Raw genomic sequence first — 24,028 nt, forward strand, 5'->3', positions numbered from 1 at the left:
GAGAAGCAGCCATCAGCCCCACCAACACCTACTTTGCCCTGTAAACAAGCCTGCATAAAAACAGTTTTTTTTTTTACAGCACGCACTTTTACAACTACAACCTCCTGCCTCCTAAGGCCTTGTGGTTGTTTCCTTAGAAAATAGTGATGCTGGGTTGTTTTGGCACAAGGGCGTAGAAAAGGACGTCGTCACATGACCCCAATGTCACATGACCCTAATAATATCTAACAAGTCACATTACCTCAACGTCACACGACTGACAGTTTTCAGCTCTCCCTGAAAGTTTTGTTACATTATGAGATTGTCAATAACTTCGGCAACTTTGAATATTCAGCCAAATAACAAAGCATTCAATAGTCGATTCAATCCAAATGTTAAGGATTCAAAATCTCGAAACATTGGTCTCAAGAGAATAACAATTCTGGAACCCTTGCTACGTGTAATTTCAATTCAACACACCTCCTGCGGGATGGCATTGCAGTGTGCATGCAGCTAAAGCCCCAATTTCACTGACGACAGCCGCCGCGGTGGCTCAGTGGTTATGGTGCTCGGCTGCTGACCCAAAAGACACGGGTTCGATCCCGGCTGCGGCGGTTGAATTTCTTTGGAGGAGGAATTCTAGAGGCCCGTGTACTGTGCGCGATGTCAGTGCACGTTAAAGAACCCCAGGTGGTCGAAATTTCCGGAGCCCTCCACTACGGCGTCTCTCATAGCCTTAGTCGCTTTGGGACGTTAAACCCCACAAACCAAACCAAACCAAACCAATTTCACTGACACTTTTTAAGCACATGCACCACGGAAGGCTGGAGCCGATGTGCACATGCGTACGGCAGACACAAGCAGGCTCCAACATAGTCCCCAGTTCCGCACCTGCCAGGTATCAACGCACGTGCTGTTGGCACGACAATGTACAGTCTTTGTCAAAAGTAACCAGGCTGCGTGGTTTGCTTCTAGCTTGTACAATGGAGCCCTTGTGGCTTTCCTAAAAATCAAAACGTGTTGGAAGGTAAGAAGTCCCCTAGTCCTTACCTTTAGCGACCATTTCAGCTTCAGGGAAGCCGTAAGGGCTCCACTGTACGAGCTAGAAGCAAACCATGCAGCCTGGTTACTTTTGACAAAGACTGTACATCAATCAGAGGATGCACGGCACCCCGTGCTTCCACCGGATCAGTCCGAGCTGACTGCAGTTGTCAGAGCTGCTCATCTCCACATCAAATTCACTCATTTAGAAGTGCGATGCCACGAGCATGAGAGGGAGTTGGCATGAAGCACATGGAGATGGGCGCCTCTTTCCTATGTCTAATATTGATTAGCGCTGGGTTTACAGGCGCATCATATGTACGCTCTGCAGATATCCATGCAGTGACCGGAGCAGTCGGAGATTCGTCGGAGACTCCAAAAGTAGGTCCCATACCTCAAAAACAGGTCAGCACTGTGTGTAGGTCGACTCCCCAAATTTCCGATGGCCATTTTTGCAAAAGGTTGACACAACTTCTTGCAACAAAGCTTCAATGCACACTTTTTTTTCAGTGCAATGGTCTTGTGTATTAGAAAAATGAATGAGTGGGCTTGGGCAGGGCATGTAATGCGAAGGCAAGATAACTGCTGGTCCTTAAGGGGGCTGCGAAACACTGCCTGGGAGAATACCGGCTATACTTCAGGTGGGTTCTTTATGTCACACAGATGCTGACTTAAAAAGAATTACAGGAATCAATGCACAGGAACGGGAGTTATTCAATGAAGAAATTTCAAAATACAAGCAAACAAAACGCTGCCCTCAACTCAATTTTGGCGGGGCTTCCCACTCCTATTTCGCTCTCCCAATGACGGCACCTGGCGCAACCAATCAAAACAGCCAGCCAGAGCACGTCGCGGAAGTTTGTGCTCCATGGTTGCCTGCTCTCTGTCACTCGTGCTTGCTGAGACTGGCAGCGTTGTTTCCATGCCAGAGCGCCCCCGGTGGTGTATTTTTACTTCACTTGCTTTGCAGGGCTTTTTATCTAAGACAAGCAAGTTGTTTTTGTTGATCTAATATAAAACGCAGACAGGTGACAAAATGTGTCTCTTTTTATTCACACAATTTGCAGTATATTTACTGTTTGTCCGGTCATCAAGCTCGTGCCAGGTGATGTCATATCCGCTGCTAAAAACCCGCCACTGTGTGGCGACACCATCAGAGCCATGAAGTTGTTTTTGGGAGGACATTAAAATATTAAAAAACGGAATGTACACGGTATTACCGACGCTAATAGCACCATTATAACTCACTGTATGCAATCAACAGGCAAAACAGTTAACTAAGATTGTGTTTCTGGGCCCCTTTAAGGGTAACAGATTCCAAGAGAAGGCAAGCGCAGCAGGGGGTGGCAGAAAGTTAGGTGGGCGGATGAGAGTAAGAAGTTTGCGGGGATACGGTGGCCGCAGCTGGCGAAGGACAGGGTTAACTGGAGAGACAAGGGAGAGGCCTTTGCCCTGCAGTGGGCATAGTCAGGCTGATGATGATGATGAGTTTTAAAACTCCTGTGTTATTCAACCTTTTTTTACGTGCCAGATGTTTTTGAAGTGTCTGCTTCAAAACGACTAGAAGAAAACGACCAATCCCTTCGAATTCACTTCAAGCCAATAAACCACTATTCGCATGAGCCTAGTAATAACGACCAGGCAAGAAGAGGTAAGAGCCCTCTCACATCTACCATCACCGCACAGCACAGAGAGGAAACGAGGGTCCCCACCTGCAGGCCCAGCTCGAAGGCCACGTTGAGCAGGGCCAGGTGCCTGGGACCTCCGTCCTGGGGCACGGCAATGCGGAATGCGTCCTGTGCCAGCTTGAACAGCTGCGACGAGCTGTGGATGTTGCGCTGCGACGACTTCATCACCGTCCGCAGGCGCATCACGTCATCTGCAGGCAGGGCGGAGGAGAAAGTTGTGAAGGGAAGCCCTGGGGGGGGGGGGGGGGGGGGGGGGGGGAGGTCTGCCGCAATCGCAGCCTCGACACATTATCAAGTCGCGTAACACTCCATAGACTCAAGTTTTTATATCAATTAACTCATAATGCATTCAACATGGATCCTGCTACTTACATTAGTTTTAACCGTTCTAGAGAAACACGTCACAAGCATGATTTTACAATCGGTGAATACTTTTGTGCTAACAACACATATTATTTTTATTATTTTTCTTTCTTTCCCCGAGCAGTAAGGGAATGGAATGCCCTAGATAAATCTATAACTGCGCAGCATTCCTTAGAAAAAATCATGGAGCTTGCATCATCATCAGTTTTGTCATCAAGCCAGATTTGATGACCATCCACAGTCTGTATTGGTCTGATGTTTTTTTGTTTTTTTGTTTTTTTTGCTCACTCGATCATGTACCAAGTGTATGATTGTATTAAGGAATATTTTGAGACGTGTTTGAACACATGTTTTGAAGGCCAGAGTTGGCTATCTTCCGTCTTCTGTTTTTCACTCAATGTGATTCCGCATATGAATGCTGATTTCTTGTCTTTTAAACCTGATTGCTGGCTTTTGTATTATTGTGTTGTTAACTTGCATCTTTGTTGTTTATAAATCCACTCCTGTAACAGTCTCAAGAAGGGACTAACAGTATGTTCAAATAAATAAATAATCTGAGCTCAGTGCCGCTGTCAGAAGCGGAGATAAAACCCGCCGGAAATGTCGAGATCCATCCGAGCGTCGTTTGCTCACCCTTTGCGGCAGAGAGCATGGTGGAGGCCAGGGCACACTGCTGCACCTCCACATGGCCCAGGGTGAACCAGCGTGGATAGCGGCTGGATGCAGGGGCGTTGACCCCTGTGCCGGGGTCATCGGGCTCCTCCTGGTTCTCCAGGATAGGGAGGCTGTGGTGCGGAGAGCAGAGGAAGGAAAGGGGTGGATTCATTCAGTCTCTGGCAAAAGTAAAGAGGAAGTCCATGTACACCATGTACAATTCAATCTGAAATGAACGAGCAATGACCAACCACCAGTAGCACTTCGCAGCTGCAAGAACTGAGACGCTAAGAAAACGCCAGCATAAGAGTGCAGAAAGCACCTTGTTTTGTCATTTCACTGTCTTGTGGTTGCTCTGTGCACTCACAGCTGCACGAAGCCATTCAACAGAACAGCTGATGCTGCAAAATAAGCAGACACAGCTGCTAAAGGCATATGCACGCACCTTAAAGGGACTATGCAATGAATTAAAAGTCACTTGTAAATGTTTTCAATACTTGGAAAATTCACACCAAGTATGGGTCTTTGGAACTGAACCGGCAATTTATTATGAATTATTAAAAACCGCGTTTTTTAAAATTCGCGAGCCGATTGGCTTCTTCGTAGTGACCGATTTTGAAGCTAAAATCGAGAAAATAGACGTCACTAGTCCCGTGACGTCAGCAGGCCACTACACGTTGCCATTCGCTGGAGCTGCAGCAGCCACGGCGTCACGGGCAGGCTTCCGGTAGCCGTGAAAATCGTCTGCTCGTGCCGCCGCGTGACCCCCTCGGGCAAGCACGAACCAGGGCATTGCCTTCACGCATGTTTTCAATTTACCTCTGCCACCTCTTTCTGTCGAGAGTTCGGGAACCACTCGCAGTGCCTTTGTCGCAGTGACAAGCAAAGAAATCCGACGTGCATCGCAATCCAGGAAGGCTAAGAGAGACCGGAGAGACGCTGCCGACGCTGCTGCTGGGGTGCTGGGTGCGACAACCAGAAGTCGCAAGCCGAACGTCAGCGATTGACGTATTCATGGGCGGGGCCCAGTCCCAGAGCTGTTTTCTTTATTTTTTCTTGGTGCTCCCCGCATACAAGTTGAGGAGGAGAAGAGGAGCATGAATTTTTGAATAGTCTATAACTTCGTTATTATTGATGCTAGCTCAAAAATTCTTGCGCTGGGGTGACGAGTGACGGAATGCCTATCTCTCGTCTCCTTTAAGTAATCGCATTTAATTTACTGCATAGTCCCTTTAACATGCCAAGCTCATGCATTCTCGGAACAACCATTACCCCTGCTTCATTCCTCGTGTGATCAAAGCACAAAAAGGGACAAGAGTGAGAGAAATGCAAAAAGGAAGAGGAGGGCAAGAGGGCCACTAACCGCATAGCCCGCAGTCCCACACTGTAGGCCAGATCGGCGTCGTAGGGAAGCAGGGCCCCGAAGAGGTAGCGGGCGAAGGTGTGCATCGGCACGCTCTCGGGGTGGGCGCCCACGCCTAGGCCCGAGTACGGTCCCCCCTCGAGCAGCAGCATGGCCTGCTTGCGCAGCACCCCGACCAGCAGGCCGTCGGCATCCACGTCCCGCAGCCGGGCTATCAGGCGCTCCTCCTGACGGCACGCCTTCTCCTGGGGGGCAGCCATGCACACCTTCAGCGACGCTCTTTTTGGGCGCACCACACCGCAGAGGGTGTAAAATAGCACCCTTTGCGGTGTAAAACAAGGTGGGCACAAATTACACCGCAAAGGGTGTAAAATAGCACCCTTTACAGTGTAAAACAAGGTGGGCATAAATTACACCCCGAACGATGAAAAATAGCACCCTTTGCAGTGTAAATTAAACTGTGATACCCTTTACACCATATATGCTGTAAAAGGTTTACTGTATTTCACAAGAATGTTCCTAAGTTTTAGAAGAGGAATAACCCCCTAGACCTTCCACCAATCCCTGGGCAAAAAGGTGACATCAAAAGTCATACCCCTTCCTCCCGAGAGTGCCCGCTCTTTTTGGGTGCACCACACCACAAAGGGTGTAAAATTGCACCCTTTACGGTGTAAAACAAGATGGGCACAAATTACACCCCGAACGATGAAAAATAGCACCCTTTGCAGTGTAAATTAAACTGTGATACCCTTTACACCATATATGCTGTAAAAGGTTTACTGTATTTCACAAGAATGTTCCTAAGTTTTAGAAGAGGAATAACCCCCTAGACCTTCCACCAATCCCTGGGCAAAAAGGTGACATCAAAAGTCATACTCCTTCCTCCCGAGAGTGCCCGCTCTTTTTGGGTGCACCACACCACAAAGGGTGTAAAATTGCACCCTTTACGGTGTAAAACAAGATGGGCACAAATTACACCCCGAACAATGAAAAATAGCACCCTTTGCGGTGTAAATTAAACTGTCACTGCGATACCCTTTACACCACATATGCTGTAAAAGGTTTACTATATTTCACAAGAATGTTCCTAAGTTTTAGAAGAGGAAAAACCCCCTAGACCTTCCACCATTCCCTGGGCAAAAAGGTGACATCAAAAGGCATACCCCTTCCTCCCGAGAGTGCCCGCTCTTTTTGGGTGCACCACACCACAAAGGGTGTAAAACAGCGCCCTTTGCAGAGTAAAACAAGATGGGCACAAATTACACCACGGAGGGTGTAAAATAGCACCCTTTGCAGTGTAAATTAAACTGTGACTGCGAAACCCTTTACACCATACATGCTGTAAGAGGTTTATCGTATTTCACAATTATGTTCTTGTTGTGTCCCCTTATTGCTTTTGTGTGTGTGCGCCCCCGCATCCTCCTCCTAACGACCACTCGCATCCTCCTCCTAACGACCACTCGCATCCTCCTCCTAACGACCACTTGCCCCTCGTCGCACGCTGTCGCCAGATGCCCCCCCATGGTGCGCCCCCGCATCCTCCTCCTGTTTTGGGAAGCCACTCCCTCCCGTGGACGCTTCTCCGCTCCCCCCTTTCTTCGGGCGGCCAGTTCGGCTCCTGCCTCGGTCGACGCTGGTCGCACCCTCATCGGCTTTAAATAAACGAAGTCTTAAAGTACCGTGTGCGTCTTTCGCTGCATTCAACACAGCGACCGGACACGACAGTGGCGACGAGAAAGTGGATTCGACCCGCGCTACGCAACGCTATTGACAAGCCATGGCTACGCGAGGGTTTCCCAATCAGATACCAGAATTCAACGGCTCATCGTGGTCATCGTGGGTTGGACGCCTTCAGTTCTACTTTGAAGCTAACAACATCACAGACCCAGCCTTGAAGAGGGCCAACCTGCTGACGCTGTGCGGGGAGCAGACCTACGATACTGTCTGCGCCCTTATTCAGCCAAGCACACCAGCGGCAGTGTCTTACGACGACATCGTAAAAGCGCTGCAAAAGCACTACGACCCAAGGCCATCCGAGGTCTACAGCCGGGCTCGCTTCCAACGACGAGATCAACTGGGAGGAGAAACTGTGAGCGCCTACGTAGCCGCGCTCAAGAAGCTCGCTGCCGACTGCAATTTTGGAACGCTGTCGACAACAGCTACCGGGCAGGAGGGAGACGCAGCTTCTTCTGCTAACACCACCATGCTTCCCTTGGACGTGATGTTACGCGACAGATTTGTGTGCGGACTGAGTGACGAGTCACTGCAGCAGCGCCTGTTCGCTGAGAAGGACCTCACATTCAGCAAAGCTTACGACATCGCCGTTCGAGCGGAGAGCGCCGGTCACCAGCAGAGAGGGATTCGCCGGAACACCGAGCCGGTACACCAGACAAGCAACCAGGTGCGCAAGCCTTCTGTTGTTGTAAAATCGGTCAAAAAGGCACAACGCTGCTGGCGGTGTGACGACCAACACAACCCCCAGGGATGTCGATTCCAGTCAGCCACGTGTAATTTTTGCCACAAGCGAGGGCATATCGAAAGAGCATGCATTACAAAACGGAGACTTGCCAAGATAAAGTCACCTTCCCAGCCTAATCACAGCGTCAACGCCTCAGAGAATACGCCGCTATCTGATCTCCATGGAACAACATCAGCAACACCATCTGTGTTGTACGACCTGAACACCATGAATCTCGGCACGCGACCGAAGATTTTTACAGAAGTAAGCGTACATCACCAGCTGATTAAGTTCGAGGTGGACTCCGGCGCAGCCTGTACTCTGATCAGTGAGGACACGTTCCGAACTTCATGGCCATCTGACGCACCCGCCCTGCAACAAGACGACACGCACCTGCGAACGTGGTCAGGACAGAATCTGCCACTATTGGGCTCTGCCAACGTGCAGGTTAACTACAACGGCCAGACCCATACGCTACCTCTGCTTGTTGTGAAGGGCACAGGATCAAGCCTTCTAGGGAGAAACTGGTTTTCTCCACTAGGCGTGATGATATGCGGCATACACCAGACGCCGAGCCAGAACATGGTTGAGCAACTGCAAGAGAAATACGAAAGAGTATTCTCGGAAGAGATTCCAGGAAACGAAGGGCCCCCGGTCACACTGGAGTTGTTGGACAACGCGCAACCCAAATTTCTGAAGGCCAGGCCGGTGCCGTTTGCTCTCCGAGATTCAGTTGAAAAAGAGTTGGACAAACTGGAGCAGCAAGGTGTCATCGAGCCGACGCAGCATTCAGAATGGGCCACACCACTTGTCGTAGTTCGCAAGAAGAACGGAACCATACGCCTCTGCGGAGACTACCGGAGCACCGTCAATCTTGCGACTAAAGCGTCCTCTTACCCGCTACCGACACCTGAAGAAGTATTCAGTGTACTACATGGCGCAAGAGTCTTCAGCACATTGGACCTCACCCAGGCGTATCAGCAGCTGAAGGTGAGCGAGTCAACTGCTGAATTATTGGCAATTAACACACTGAAAGGCTTGTACAAAGTCAAGCGACTGCCTTTTGGCGTAGCTGCAGCCCCGGCCATATTTCAAAAATTCATGGAGACAGTGCTTCAGGGCATCCCAGGAGTTTGTGTCTACCTTGACGATGTCATCATCAGTGGCACTTCCACTGAAGAGCATGCAGTGCGCCTAGAGCTCGTTCTCGAAAGGCTAGCAAACGCTAATTTGTGCATAAGCAAATCGAAGTGCTGTTTTGCGGTGCCAGAGGTGCAATTTCTGGGACACCGAATTGATGCGGAAGGCATTCACCCTACCGAGGACAAAGTGCGAGCGATCACAGAAGCACGAGCTCCAACAAACAAGCAGGAGCTACAGGCTTTTCTCGGACTCTTGACGTTCTACGACCAGTTCTTGGAACAAAGAGCTACCGTGGCCAACGACTTATACCAACTCCTTCGGAAAGATGTGACATGGACATGGTCGCCACGCCATCAGCAGTCATTCGATGCCCTGAAAGACCTGATTCGAAGATGTACAGTCCTCCGCCACTACGACGAAAGGAAGCCTCTGCTTTTGGCTTGCGACGCATCACCGTACGGAGTCGGCGCGGTTCTATCGCAAACTGACGAGCAAGGAAGGGAAGCTCCCATCGCCTTCGCCTCACGTACGTTGTCGCAAGCAGAACGCAACTACGCGCCACTTGACAAAGAAGGGCTAGCCATCGTCTACGCGGCGACACATTTTCACCAGTACATTGCCGGCCGGAAGGTGACCTTTATAACCGATCACCGACCGCTATTGGGCATTCTGGGACCACAAAGGCCTATGCCACCAACTTTGTCTCCGCGAATGACACGTTGGTGCATCAAACTCTCAGCGTACGACTACGCTCTGGTCTACCGCAATGGGAGTAAACATCAAAACGCCGATGCGCTAAGCCGTCTGCCACTAGACGCAACTGTTGACGAACCATTTCCACCAGGAGACGTTCTGATGTTCGAAGCACTGCCAGAACCTCCGCTTACAGCAGGCACAGTTGCAGCATCTACGCAGAAGTGCGCAGCTCTCCGGCTAGTTTACACAGCTGTTCAACAAGGCAACGTGCATAAACTCAAAGGGGACAACTTCGACGCTTACCGCAGGCGAGCTACAGAGTTGAGTACCCATCGCGGCTGCATCATATTTGGGTCCCGAGTTGTGATGCCGAGAGAACTACGCGCACAAGCTATGTCTCTCATCCACGCCGGACATCGGGGCATCGTTGCAATGAAAAAGTGTGCCAGAAGCTACATGTGGTGGCCTGGCATTGACAACGACATCGAAACAGTGGTGCGAGAATGCAAGCCTTGCCAGAGCAGCCGGAGCGCCCCGCCGAAAGCTCCTGTCCCAGAATGGGAAAAGCCAGACACACCATGGCACACACTGCACATTGATTTTGCAGGACCAATTGAGGGCTGCACTTTCCTTGTGGTCGTAGATGCCTACACAAAGTGGCTTGAGATAAGGCACATGGGACAGACGACTTCGGCAGCAGTCATTGACAACCTCCGATCACTATTTGCAACGTTCGGCCTGCCGCGCAAGGTAGTGTCGGACAACGGAACACCGTTTGTGTCTGCGGAGATCCTCAAGTTTTATCGCGACAACGGGATCTCATCAGTTACATCGGCCCCCTACCACCCAGCGACAAACGGACAAGCCGAGCGCTACGTAGCCGAGCTAAAACGCGCCCTTGAAAGAGATCAGACAGGCTCGCTGCAGCGCCGTCTTGCGCGCTTTCTCTTCAAGCAGCACACGACGGTTCAGAGCACAACAGGCGAGACCCCCTCGAAAATGATGTTCGAGCGTGAAATGCGAACCCAGCTCACAGCCATCCTCCCCGAGCCAAAGGCAGAGACGTTCCGGGAAGAAAAAGCAATTCCGCGCTGCGGCACGCTTAATGAGGGGCAGCGCGTCCTCGCCCGACAGTTTCTGAAAAAGCCACGCTGGGAGGAAGCTACAATTGTCAGACGCATAGGCCTGCGCTCTTGGCTCGTCAACATACATGGCACAGTAGCACGCCGACATCTCAACCAGCTGCGTAGATTTACGACGCCGTCTGAGAGCTGTCCGCCAGCGGAGAGAGCACGTGCACCATCTTCCCACATAGCCTGGCACCTCTTCCCGGAAGAAGAGACTTCGCCCAGGACAGACCTAGGAGACACAGCGAACAACAGCCAGCCTACAAGTGTTTCTCCCCCGAGCGCACAAAGCCAGCGCGCCTCCACGCGTGAGCGCCGACCCCCTGCACGATACCAGGCAACTTTCTAAGGGGGAAGGAAGTGTTGTGTCCCCTTATTGCTTTTGTGTGTGTGCGCCCCCGCATCCTCCTCCTAACGACCACTCGCATCCTCCTCCTAACGACCACTCGCATCCTCCTCCTAACGACCACTTGCCCCTCGTCGCACGCTGTCGCCAGATGCCCCCCCATGGTGCGCCCCCGCATCCTCCTCCTGTTTTGGGAAGCCACTCCCTCCCGTGGACGCTTCTCCGCTCCCCCCTTTCTTCGGGCGGCCAGTTCGGCTCCTGCCTTGGTCGACGCTGGTCGCACCCTCATCGGCTTTAAATAAACGAAGTCTTAAAGTACCGTGTGCGTCTTTCGCTGCATTCAACACAGCGACCGGACACGACAGTTCTTATGTTTCAGAAGAGGGAAAACCCCCCCGAATTCCCACTATCTCCTGAGTAAAAAGGTGATATCAAAAGGCATACCCCTTCCACCCAAGAGTGCCTAGTTCGAAACTCACTTGATCACGACTGAAGATGGCACCTACTCAAGCGGGCCTCTTGTGCAACCTGTTACAGCACAGGTTTAACTGACATGACAACATTTTACAGTCTGGGCACACTTACGGCCCTGCCAGCCTACATGGCCTTTACTGCCCTGCATGGAATTTATGGAGTTTGCAGCTAATGTGTAGAGTGTCACCAGTAATGCCAAAGGCACTGCCATTTACCCACAGAAGCTGTTCAGTGCAGCTATTACTGTAAAAAAAAACTGCTGCATCTTGTAACTGAAAGGAAGCCCACCTAAGAGTTGGTGACTACAGAATACAAGAGCTCTCTGACACCTCCATACTTTCCATACAGCAGAGCTTCACCAATGGGTACACCCTTAAACGTGCACTGCCTCAAGGGTGCAAAATATGATCACTCTTATGATCAACTGTGCTGTAAAAGGAGCATCATAGTCCATTAACACTTTCGCTGACGAGGTGTACATCTTGTGTTGCAACGATGAGGCAATGAAACTAAAATGGACGCTGCACTATGCTAAAACTGTCTAATTACTGTCTGGCGCCTGGGACTATATCATTTTTTTTTAGTTCACCACTTTTGCTGGCATGCCGTTGCTATCGAGCTCGCTGATCAAGGTTTCCAGCACCGTGATACATAAAAAATCGGCACATCTACTGACTGAAAAACTCAGTAAAAATCTTTTACGCTGTTCGTAATGAAACCACCGCAGAATCGGGCATCTTTGACTGTAATTTTTTCAGCTGCGCCAAAAAAAGTTAGGTCCTTAAAGAACAGTCGTCGGTACCTTCAAGACAGGCAAAGCAGTGAAACCTGACGAGTTATGACACAAAACAGAGAGGGCTAGGCACAACTGCTGGCAAGAGTGATGAACTACTCTGAAAAAAAAAAAAAACGACAAAGGAAAGAAGTATGCAAGGAACTTCAGGTCGGTTTAGTGAGCGGTTATATTTCGTAGCAAAGTACCGCAGGCCACTAAAGGTTACCTGCGCATAGAGGCCCACAGGCATGGATCGTTGCTGTCCCAGTCCCACCAGGGCTGCCTCCACAGCCAGCGAGAGGAGCGACTCACTGCGGTCCCGACTGCCTGGCACCGCAACATGACGATACCTGCAAAACCACGGACCGGCACGTGAAAGTCCGACAATAGACTCACCTGCCACGAAGCAGTGGAGAGCTGAACATATTTCGGTGGCTCCCACCCGAAGCCACATCTCAGTGCTGCTATCTACACACGCTCCAGTTTGTTTGCTCTACGTACTCACCACTGGCTTCATAGAGCACGTGGACTAAGGTTTTCACTAGTATTTAAAGCCACTGCCCACTACCCTGTGTCTATACTAACAGCAGAAATCTGCAGCCCTATATACAGGATTTCAAGATTTCACACTACACAAACACCAACCTCTTCTACTGAAGACATGAATACGCTTTATATGTATACAAAAGTAGCCAAAAGTAGCCTTACATGATTGCAACAAGAGAGTAGCTTTTGAGGACATAAAAGAGGCAAAAAAGAAGTACATGAATGTATTGAGAGGAAAGAGATTGCATATACTGAGAGGCGAGCAGAAGTTTACGAGCAAAAGTGCCTAAAAGTGCCTACTCCGACCATGGCGAAGGAACAGCATACACACTTTATCCCTCCAGTCTATAATGTAAACCCCAACTCGCTCACTAGAATTCTCCGAGAGGAACCAATGTAACAGCAGCTTGCCTTGGTCTTTCCCGGGGCTGTGCTGACGCGGACTGCGAGGGAGGAGACGACGAAGAAGAGCCACCGCCTCCGCCCCCACCGCCACCGTTGTTCCCGTGCGGAGGATGAGACGGGTGTGGAGGGTGATGCGACGTGTTGGCAGCCCCATTGTTATTGTTGTTGTTGTTGTTACCGCCTCCGCCACCCCCGCCTCCACCTCCGCCATTGTTGTTGTTGTTGTTGCCTCCACCTCCGCCATTGTTCCCTCCGCCGCCGCCACCACCGTTTCCACCACCACCCCCACCTCCGCCGCTACTGCTGCTGGCAGCTGCTTCTTCAGCGCTGGGTCCGGGTAGAGACTCTGCGGGGGCCATTTGAAGAACATATTATTTGATTTGATTTATTGGGCTTTAACGTACTAAAGCGACTCAGGCTATGAGAGACGCCGTGGTGGAGGGCTCCGGAAATTTTGACCACCTGGGGTTCTTTAACGTGCACTGACATCACACAGTACATGGGCCTCTAGAATTTCACCTCCGTCCAAATTCAACCGCCGCGGCCTGGATCGAACCCGCGTATTTCGGGTCAGCAGTCGAGCGCCATAACCGCTGTGGGTAGGTCCAGATAAAAGGTGATCGCATATCAGTTGAGGGACCCCCAGACTCCCCTTTACATGGCATACAGCAGGAGATACGAGTATCTCATAAAAGACTATAAACATCGGAAGATCGGCCAACACCATAGACAAAACTTTTACACAGGCACAGATATACATACAAAATATTTTATGCATCATTGTTCAAATGCTTAGAGGAATTCCCTAGGGTGGAGTAGATCTGTAATAAGGGAGTAATTACTCATTGACATCCACCCGAGCGCAGCCATGCGGCTACAGAGGAAAGCTATACAGCTTTCTCAGAAACTTCGTAGTTAAATAAAAATTCGTCCTGGTCCGGGGTTCAAACCCGGGACCACCGCTTCACCGAAGCAGTCGCTCTACCAACTGAGCTAACCGGGACAGCAAGCTTATAGCAGGGAGAAAGCAAATTGATCAATAACTCAAAGTGGGAACAGTGTTGTTCAAATGTTTAGAGGCTTAGATGTTCAGAGAGAGAAGCTTTCCTTTGTAGCCATATGGCTGTGCTCGGGTGGATGTCAATGAGTAATTACTCCTTTATTATTTTACGCATCAACTAAAAAAAACATACTTAACGTTTCGCTGCTTATGCAAGGGCGGCTTTAATTTCGTGCAAGCTCCTTAGCTCCTTTTTGAAATAATCGACATTCATAGACTGTAAGTGGTTTAATAAGTGTGGCATATTGTAACGTAACATCTGATTCATATAACATGTGTGGCAAAAAGGAACAAACCATTTTTCTGTATTGCGCAGGGTATAAGCCGGTACAGTTTGAGCTGCACATGGGCTATGAGAGAGACCATAGTGGAGGGCTTTGAATTTGTGCCAACCACCTGAGGTTCTGTAACACACACCGACATGCAAAACATGCGAGTGTTTCCGCATTTTGCTGCCGTCATAAAACAGCCGGGATTCAGTCTCACAATAATGGGCTCAGCGGCAGAACGCCATAGCTGCTAAGCCACTGTGGTGCATGTCTCTAGAATAGGGATTATAGTCTCATTTACCTCAGTACAAACTACGGAGTGTTACACCGAAATCACAGAAATGCTGCTGAGAGCATTTTAAAAGAATTTATGCCAGATAAACTGGGAAACTGGGGGGGGGGGGGGGGGGCGCCGTTCATATCTGTAAACATGTCTGCGATCTAGTGCAAATGAAAAAAATTTGTTGAAGTGCCCATCGCATAAGACAAGAAAAAGGTTCTACTCTTCAATGCTTATTTCACAAACTCTAGCTCCCTTACTCCACACTTCAGATGCACCCTTAAAGGATGCACCCTTAAAGGATACCCCCTTGAATGACTGCTCTTTAAAATGGCTTTGCAGCACAGTCAGACCTACCCAGGTGTGTACAGGCTATCATGCAACAAATTAAAGCCTCAGTAGAAATTATTAATACCCGAGAACCATCGTAAAACGTGCACACTCTCAATTTTTGGTGACTGGAAGCTGCCCTCAAGATTGAAAAGACAGCGTATCTATAAGCCACCAACCATAAATAGCTCACTAAATATAGCATGTCCTCTCATTAGATGCAGCTGCACATAGGCTACAAGAGAGATGTAGTGGAGGCCTTCAAACTGATTCTGACCGCTTGAGGCTCTTTAAAATGCACTGACATTGATTGCTCACAAGGGCGTCCGCAGAACTTTTTCCAGGGGGGTGCACCCGATGTCTGGGGATGGGGGAAGCGGTAGGTTTGTAGTTGTTTTCTACTAGGGCATAAATAATATCCGTAATTCCAAGGGGGGGCAACCGCCCCCCCTTGCCCCCCCTTCCGGACGCCCATGATTGCTCAGCACTTGGGCATCTTTGACATTATGCCTCCATGAAAATGCAGTCACTGCGGCCGAGAACCGAACCATGATCTTGCGTTCAGCAGCCGAACATTGTACCCATTAAGCTACAACAGGTCTGCCCAGAGAGCAAAAGATAGAATCAACCTCAGCCCCCATCCCAAAAAGTTTTACACTCATGAATTTAAGTGCAGCAGAGTGATTGCATAAAGTTGTTGCTCTAAAGAAAAGAAAAAAACCTGGCACTCATTGGGATCATAATCATGTCTGTGCAATGTGAGTAATGTGAGCTTGGAAATCTAATATACCCAGCACCAGAGAGAAACGAACTAACAGGAAGCTCTGACCTGCAATGCGCAGGCTTCTTAACAAACCGGCAACAACGCACAGCAAGCGGGGAATACAAGTTTCCCAGCGAAGCTTGGCACCCACCGTAAAAGTACTCCAGGTGCTTGCTGTCGGGAACCAGGGAGGCCTCGGCCAGCGTGTCGAACAGGGAGCCAATGGGGTTGAGTGGGTGGCCGACCCAGCCTTCCGTGTTGTTGTGCGTGCTCAGGTTGGAGGAGAAACCTGCAGACCACGCAGAAAAGGAATGGAAGGAAAGGACTGCGTTCAGCAACAAAGGATGGGACCAAGGGACAAAAACACCATGATCGAAAGACACTTCGCCCCTTGGACTTCAAGTTCAGTTCATGGCAGTTAACTCCCCAATTGCGGAAAAACGGTCCGATTCCTACAGCTGATGCTTGCTTACTTCTCCATTTTGTAGCACTCCTGTTTTCAGTCAGTCACGTGTACTCTACGCAGTCTGGGTGCAATGTTCAGGGTCTTAACACAAGCCCACAACACATCTCATCATCATCAGTTATTTACCCATAAGGGCCCTTGGCTTAGGGCATTACATAAGGGGGGGGGGGAGCAGTTGTTTCATAATACAGTGCTCGGTAACATCAACAAGAAATACAAAGTACAGGGTTCATGGTCAACATTAACATTATCAACATTATCAAAAGTATTAACACAAGAAAGACACAGCAGCTCAAGAATAACTTGGAGGGAGATAAGAAAAAAAAAAACACATGCACACACAAAAAAATCTCACATTACACCAATGACATGTTACACTAAAAATAGCGCATCGAAGGCAGAGGCATCTCGTGATATGCACATTAGTCCTGCAGGCAACAGTGAACTGCATCATCTCAACAAATCAATCAGGCTCGGAGAAATCTTCCCGCATTCCTCAATTTTTCAAGAAGCACACCAGGCTCCTGCATCAAAGCATCCAGTAGGTGTTCCCGTGTTGCCCTGATTTGTATGCAAGCTATCAAGAGACATCATAGCGGAGGGCTCCGGATTGATGTCGAACACATGGGGTACTTTGTAACATGCACTGACATCGCGCAGCACACAGGTGCTTTTTGTCTTGCCTCCGTTAAAACACGGCCACCGTGGCTGGGGATTTAGTCCCACCATTTGGGTTCAACAGCTGACTGCCATCTCCAGTGAGACAATCCCGGTGGGCACTGAAACTTCACTAGACGTCCAGTGGACATCCGCAGGACGTCTCAAACGTCCCAAGAACATCCAAGAGGGTTCAAACGCCCGTTGGGATGTGGCAGGTCAGATAGCGCGGGGTAAGGCCGCGCGGAGGGCTCCGGATTGATGTCGAACACATGGGGTACTTTGTAACATGCACTGACATCGCGCAGCACACAGGTGCTTTTTGTTTTGCCTCCATTAAAACACGGCCACTGTGGCTGGGGATTTAGTCCCACCATTTGGGTTCAACAGCTGACTGCCATCTCCAGTGAGCCAATCCCGGTGGGCACTGAAACTTCACTGGACGTCCAGTGGACGTCTGCAAGACGTCTCAAAACGTCCGCAAGACGTCTCAAAACGTCTCTAGGACGCCTGAAACGTCCCTAGGACGTCCAAGGGAGTTCAAGCGCCCATTGGGATGTGGCAGGTCAGATGGCGCGGATTAGGCTGCATGTCAAAGGTGGGAGGAGAGGCAGCTCACCGGACGAGGAGGAGGATCCCGACGAAGAGGAGGAGGAGCGGCCCCCGCTCCGATGGTGGTGGTGGTGGTGATGGTGGTGGTGGTGGTGGATGCCCGAGCGCTCCTGCTCGGCCTGCCAGCGGCACTGCCACTCGCGCTGCTGGCGCTTCATGGTGCGCACCACGGCCACCGCCAGCCGCAGGGCCTCCTGCTGGTAGCCGTGCGAGCGGAGGGCCTCCACCCGCGAACACGCCACCGGGATGGGCTCTGCAGAGCACATGGTCACGTCACGAGACGCACGCACTGGAGCCCACACACTGGCATTCAAAGACATTCAACCTTTACAACAGACCGAGACGATCATTAAAGGTGCAGTGAAGAGGAATCTGAACTCATCTTTTTGCCGCGGGAACTCCATCTACACGTTCTTAGCATTCTTGGAAACTTCGATTTATTGCCCTGTGTGGCCGATTTCCATAATTAAATCGAATTAACGTCCGGCTCCTGCCTTTTTTTTTTTTTTAATTCTCCCCGTATGGGGGGCGGAGTCGACCAATGCGTGGAGTGCCTTTCACCCAGTCCCGTAGCGGCTTGCCACTCTGCCATCGGCGGAGTAATACATAGTAATCCGTAGAAGCAAATAGCCTGCGCGTATTTTTATTTCTGCGGGCTTAATTTGCGGCTATATTATCTGCGAATGAAACTAATTATTCATGGAAACCTAAAAAACAAAATAAAGCGAAAGCAAAGCCTCCACGGAGCTGGCTGAAAGGCACTCCACGCGTTGGTCAACTCGGTCCACCGTATGGGGAGAATTAAACAAAAAAAGCGTGAGCCGGACGTTAATTCGATTTAATTAGGGAAGTCGGCCACACAGGGCAATAAGTCGAAGTTTCTAAGAATGCTCGGAACATGTAGATCGAGTTCCCACGGCAAAAAAATGAGTTCAGATTCCTCTTCAGTGCACCTTTAAGTGTTGGTGACCGTTGAACTTCTGCCTTCAGTTTGGACAGAAGATGGTGCACTCTAAGCTTTTATCCTGTTTTTAAGCTTAAACCTGTGCCTTCTGACAAATCGAGTGTCCACTGAAAATATACAAGTTAATGTAATCTCGCGTTCCGTCACAACACACACAGGCAAAAACATCAGCATCAACGCCAATGGTAGTGAACAGTGGTTGACCTTGAACCCCGTCACCACACGTTATAAATTTCCCTGGAAAACACAAAGCAGCGCTCACCGTGCCAGAGGGGGTAACCCTGTGAATTGAAGTGGTTGGTCGACGGAGTACAGGAACTGGAACAGGACGACGACGGCGACGACGAAGATGAACACGACGAAAAGGACGACGACGACGATGATGACCCAGACGAGCGGTGGGAATGAGGTTCGGAACAGGCGTCATGCGACAGAATGTAGCGCAGGTGCGGATCGTCCCACGAGAGCAGCCACGCCTCCAGGGCACGTTGGAAGATGGAACGGGGCGGGGCCACAACACTACTCCTTCGCGACCGCCGGTGTGGATGGTGTGGCAGCGCGCCGTTGCCGCCGTGGTGGGGTGGACCGGGTGGCAGTCCTCGTGAATGGTGGTGGTTCCCGCCGCCACCCCCGTGGTGGCCGCCACCAGCTCGGTTGTCACCTGTTCAAGAAAGAGGGCACATCTCTGTGAACAGGCTGGCCCCAAGCCAACAGATGAAAGCATATGCAGGGGCTAAAAGATTCTGCATGAGCAGGGCACTGCCCAGGTAAGAAAAAGGCAACAAGAACGGAGGCTAGTGATGAATTAGTGAGAGAAATTGTACACACAAGGTTAATGGCTGCAAAAATTACGGCAGAATTGCTAGGCTGAAACGCCATTAACTAGGCTTTTCAAAAAGCAAAGCATTCCTTGGATAGTGCCTTTTATTTTTATTTTATTTTATTTTATCCAAGAAATTAAGACCCCAGAAGAAAGTTAGTTTGCCACAAGCATGAGCCACGATGACTTGTTTTCTATGGATTAACTATTCCTTGATCCTGCCACTGGGCGACACAACAAGCTAAACAGGTGCAGCATCAAACTGTGTCAATGTCTCGGAGAGCTTTCGACAGATCTCTGAACAGTCATGGAACATAATATACAGCAATGATTTTGTGTTACCACGTATTTACACTAGGTGTTAGGTTTTCAGCAGGCTTGACAGTAGTATACCAAAGTTAGCAAATCACATCGCAGATAGGACATCAACGTTACGCCATTTTAATTGCACCTGTTCTGAACACAAGTTCAGGAACTCTCAATAGAAGAGCTACATGAACCGCACAAATTGCAATAACCGTCCATCAAAAACGCGTGCTCAGCAGCAACTGACCGTGCCCACCACCACCCCCGTCATCCTCGGAAGAATCGGATGAGTCGTCGTCGACGACCAGCGGCCGACGTCCCGTGGCACTGGGTCGGAAGTCCGCGTCCTCCAGGGGGCAGATGTGCATCGAGGACCACCGCTCCAGCAGCTGGCGCCACTGCTGCTTCTCCGCACTGGTGCAGTGCGGGTTCAGCACTACACACACCCACAGGGTGCCTGCAAATGTGCAATGCACCACCCCGAGCAGAAATCATTACCGCGCTCACTAGAGTAAGTAACGAACCCATCAAACTAGTGCTTCGACAGTCATGTTCTTTAGTCTTCGTGAGGGATGTGCTTCCCCATACGGTACGTACAGTCTTTGACAAAAGTAAACAGGCGGCATGTTCTCTCAGTATGCAAGCTGTGTAGCCACGAATACTGAATCGTGATGAAGCTGTGGGAGAGCTCAGTAAGTTTCTAACAACCCATGAAAAGCACACAAGCAAGGTTGCTCATGCCATCTGTTGGCGGCTCAAAGAACCTGGTTTCGACAGTGGCTCACTAACGGCTCAGGTCGCTACTGCGGAAATTTAGGGTGGCTCGCCGATAGGCCACAACGCACAGGGATTACGGCTGTGCAGATCACTGCCACAGTGAATGCGTTAATCATCCAGGAGGCTGAGAATTTTTTTCTGCACAACCTCAACACACTCCATTAACAAATCAGAGTGGAAGAGGGTGGGTAAAGGACCGCTGCATGTCAGGCAGCATCTGGGATATTTGGTGGGGAAGAAGCGTTCGCTATAGAGGATTGGGAAAGTGTGTGTTTCTGAAGCTGGCGCCACACTGCGGAGTCCGCTCTGCTCCTTATGCGAATGCCCTGACCGAATGGGCGCCAGCCACTCATTCCTGACCCCACTTTCTCCTCTCGGGAAGCTGGTTCGTCTAGATCAAACCCGCAAGACCAGCAACGGCTGACTGAGCGGATGCACTGGACAGCGACAGCCAACAGAGCCCTGGACTACGGACCCTGTCCGGAAAGGATGGCAACCATCTAGCCACCAATCGAACATTAATCGATTAAGAAGTTTTTCCTCCTCCCTCTTCCTTCCCAGAAGAATAGTTTGGGATTAAGGACACAGTCCGAAGAGGACAGCGACCATCTATCTACCAATCGGACATTGATAGAATAAAAAGTTTTTCCTCCTCAGGTAGGCTAGAGTGAAAACGAAAGGTGCGTACCAAGCTGGTCCCACAGTTGCCGGCACTTGTCGGACATGGGTGTCCCCTGGGCCCGCCAGATGACAAGGCGGGGGTCGGCCAGGAACTGCTCCGTGATGAGCCGCAGCATGCGTGCCCCGTTGGAATCGCCCGCTCGCAGCATCTCCTTCACCTGCGCAGGCAATTGTCAGCTCAGCCGCGGCCAACCACCGCGTGGGACCCTTCAACGTGGATGCTGAAGACGGGCAGACCTCCAAAGGGGATGCAGTGAGTGCAAGCTCCCAAATGCACAAGCGACAGCGGAGTGCAACGGTTATTGTGCTGCTCGTGGGATGAATAGAGAGGACTGTACAGGCGGCATTTACGGGGTGTGGGCAGATAAGCGTACGACACTCTGACTGAACTGCACCAACATGTTACATTATAAGTAGCAACAAAGAAGAGCACCTGTGTAAGGGGGGAGCTTGGTCCTGAAAAAAAAAAATTATTAATGAAGTCACAGTTAAGAAATCTTCAGTGAATATGTATCTTTGTGTGCAGATTCTAAATATGTCATTTAATTTCATGTAAAACAATTAATTCCTTGAGCACTTATGCAGTTTTTTTGCATGTATTTGTGAACAGCTTTGAAAGACATTTCTTGCAGGAAACTCACTGAAATGTATGCCACTGGGTTCTCTTGACACCAAGGAATGCAATAAGGGTAAAATTATCATCCTGCCTATCATAGAACTTGTGTTATAGGGTTGTTGCTTCAGAAATGAGAAGAAAAGTGTGTATTCCTGTTTCTGAAGTGGTAGCTTCAGTACCCTATTACTCAGGTCCCATGATAGCCAGGATGATAATTTTACCCTTATTGCATTCCTTGGTGTCAAGAGAACCCAGCAGCATACATTTCAGCGAGTTTCCCACAGCAAATTTTCCTCAAAACTCTTCGCAAAATACTTGCATAAATATTGCATAAGTGCTCAAGGAATTGTTTTACATGAAATTAAATGACATATCTAGAATCAGCACACAAAAATACATGTGCCCTGAAAATTTCCTAACTATGACTAGATTAATAAAATTTTCTTCTCGAGACCGTAAGCTGCGCCAGCTCTTCTCAAGTTCATTTCCACCTTTTACCAGAGTCAGCGCAATCAGGCTAGTTGGGAATGAGAATTAGGACACGGCAAAACAACACTGAAGAATGACATAACTTCGCTAGCCACCGAGAGCGGCACTGGTCTAAGAGCTGGGACGCCTCTATCTGGGCCCCTTAGGTGGCCTCCAAACGGGATGCAACAGGTATTCTTGTTGGCGAGATGAATCTGCAGCATCAATGGTTCACATAAAGATAACTGTTGCAACAACGGTTCCAACAACTGTACCAAAAAGAAAAAAAAAATGCTCTGCAACAGCATGCTGCCTAATGATCCTTTCGGGTGCTTTGTACACAATTGCGTAAGCGGCAAACCTACAGCTTTTTCTGAGAAACTGGAGCGCTTAACAGTGATTTCATTATTTCAGTCAAATTGAGCACCCTTCTTGCTGGAAATAAGTTTCTTTTTTGTACCATGTAGCGAATGCAGCAAATAATATTTCACATAAGAGCGAGCTAGGTAGCACTCTATCCGCTGTTTTTGTGCAGACAGATTTTGCCGTGAGTGAAATCATTGGTTGTTTTTGCTCAATTTCGAGCATATTGTGAATCTTTGAAACAAAAAGTGATTCCACAATCCCTAGGGTGTTTCCCTGACACAGGAGGACATTTCGATGTTAGTATTTGTAAGAAATCTGACACTTTGTAAGGAATTCTCCACGTTGTTGTAAAAACTTACCTGCTGGTCTTTTACGTTCGAAAACTACCAGATTCTCGTTCTTGAGGCCCGAATATACTACTTAGGTGTAATAATTGATTTCAGTCAAAACAAAAAAAATGGCGCCTGAAAGGGTTAACTATAAGCCCATGCACAAATATCGTTTGCACTGTGTAGTGGCCCTACCGCTTACACTGACCAAAGCAGGAAAAAAGTGGCATCCCCAAAGATAACCCTACCTAAAGCAAAGCCCCATAAGCCACTGCAAGCAACCTAGCATTCTGTGCCGCATTGCAAGTGCAGATGCGGCAGATGTAATACGAAGAGTAAAGCACATCTGCACAGTGTGTACAGAGAGAGAGAATAAGGAAGAGGGCGAGAGGGAAAGAGTAGTACCTTGGAGAAGAGGGCGTTGAGCTGCTTGGAGACCATGAAGTATCCACCCTGGGAGAGGAAGGCGCGCACCTGCTCGCTCACTTGCTCCTCGTCCAGGTGCCAGCTGTGGTCCTCCTCGGCCGAGGCCCCCGCCGTCGGATCAGGGGCTCCTTCGCAGCAAAAAAACAAAAAAATTCTTTTAAGAGAGACTCGACACAGACACTCAGTGCAGACTTCCTACAACAACAAGTTCAGTGCTCCCGTTGAACCTTACCCAGATAGATACAGCTTTGCGAGGCTCTCTGGGTCAGCAACTACCATATAAACGCGTGTAAGGGCCGCACCCGTGTATGGGCCGCACCCTGTTTTCCTGAAGGAAATGTTTAAAAAAAAATAAATCCGTGTAAGGGCCGCACCCGAACTTTCCATGACCCAGGCGGGAATAGCCTTCTAAATGCACGCGCCATGGCCTCTGCGATTGGCTCCGGCTGCGAACAACGGTGTGCTCGATCGCGGCGCGCTTGATTGTGGAGGCCAAGCATGCGCACAAGAGCTTCCAAAAACTGTCCATGGATGGCGCCCGAGGCCGCAGTCATCATCATCATCGTCAGTTTTTTTTTTCTCTGACGCGACTTCCCGCTATCCAGATCAGCATCAGTATCGCCAGCTACACCCTTTTGTGGCGTGTTAGCGCGCCCATGTAGTTGTGGTGGTTGTGGCTTTTGCGTGCCGCCGCCGAGTATGCAGTTTTAGCACCATGGGCAGGCACCTTAACAGCTACATGGCTGGGAGCTAGTTTTCAAACGCGGCAAGCGTGAGGCG

At 49.7% G+C, this 24,028-nt stretch overlaps 1 protein-coding gene across 1 annotated transcript in view; it reads right to left on the reverse strand.

The window, feature by feature from the left end:
* Positions 1-24,028, reverse strand: part of LOC149366590 (zinc finger SWIM domain-containing protein 5-like) — a 56,037-nt gene that overhangs the window by 12,046 nt on the left and 19,963 nt on the right. The window contains exons 5-15 of the mRNA XM_089551389.1: positions 23,228-23,376; positions 21,051-21,201; positions 19,833-20,042; positions 18,722-19,120; positions 17,503-17,748; positions 15,912-16,049; positions 13,065-13,404; positions 12,334-12,457; positions 5,089-5,333; positions 3,705-3,856; positions 2,733-2,899 (exon numbers count right to left, since the gene is read on the reverse strand). Of these exons, the coding sequence (XP_089407515.1) occupies positions 2,733-2,899; positions 3,705-3,856; positions 5,089-5,333; positions 12,334-12,457; positions 13,065-13,404; positions 15,912-16,049; positions 17,503-17,748; positions 18,722-19,120; positions 19,833-20,042; positions 21,051-21,201; positions 23,228-23,376 (2,321 nt within the window). The remainder of the gene's footprint in view (positions 1-2,732; positions 2,900-3,704; positions 3,857-5,088; positions 5,334-12,333; positions 12,458-13,064; positions 13,405-15,911; positions 16,050-17,502; positions 17,749-18,721; positions 19,121-19,832; positions 20,043-21,050; positions 21,202-23,227; positions 23,377-24,028) is intronic.

The sequence above is a fragment of the Amblyomma mixtum genome, chromosome 1 (genome assembly GCF_055824585.1).
Source record: "Amblyomma mixtum isolate Tamu chromosome 1, ASM5582458v1, whole genome shotgun sequence".
In the NCBI taxonomy this organism is placed as follows: Eukaryota; Metazoa; Arthropoda; class Arachnida; order Ixodida; family Ixodidae; genus Amblyomma; species Amblyomma mixtum.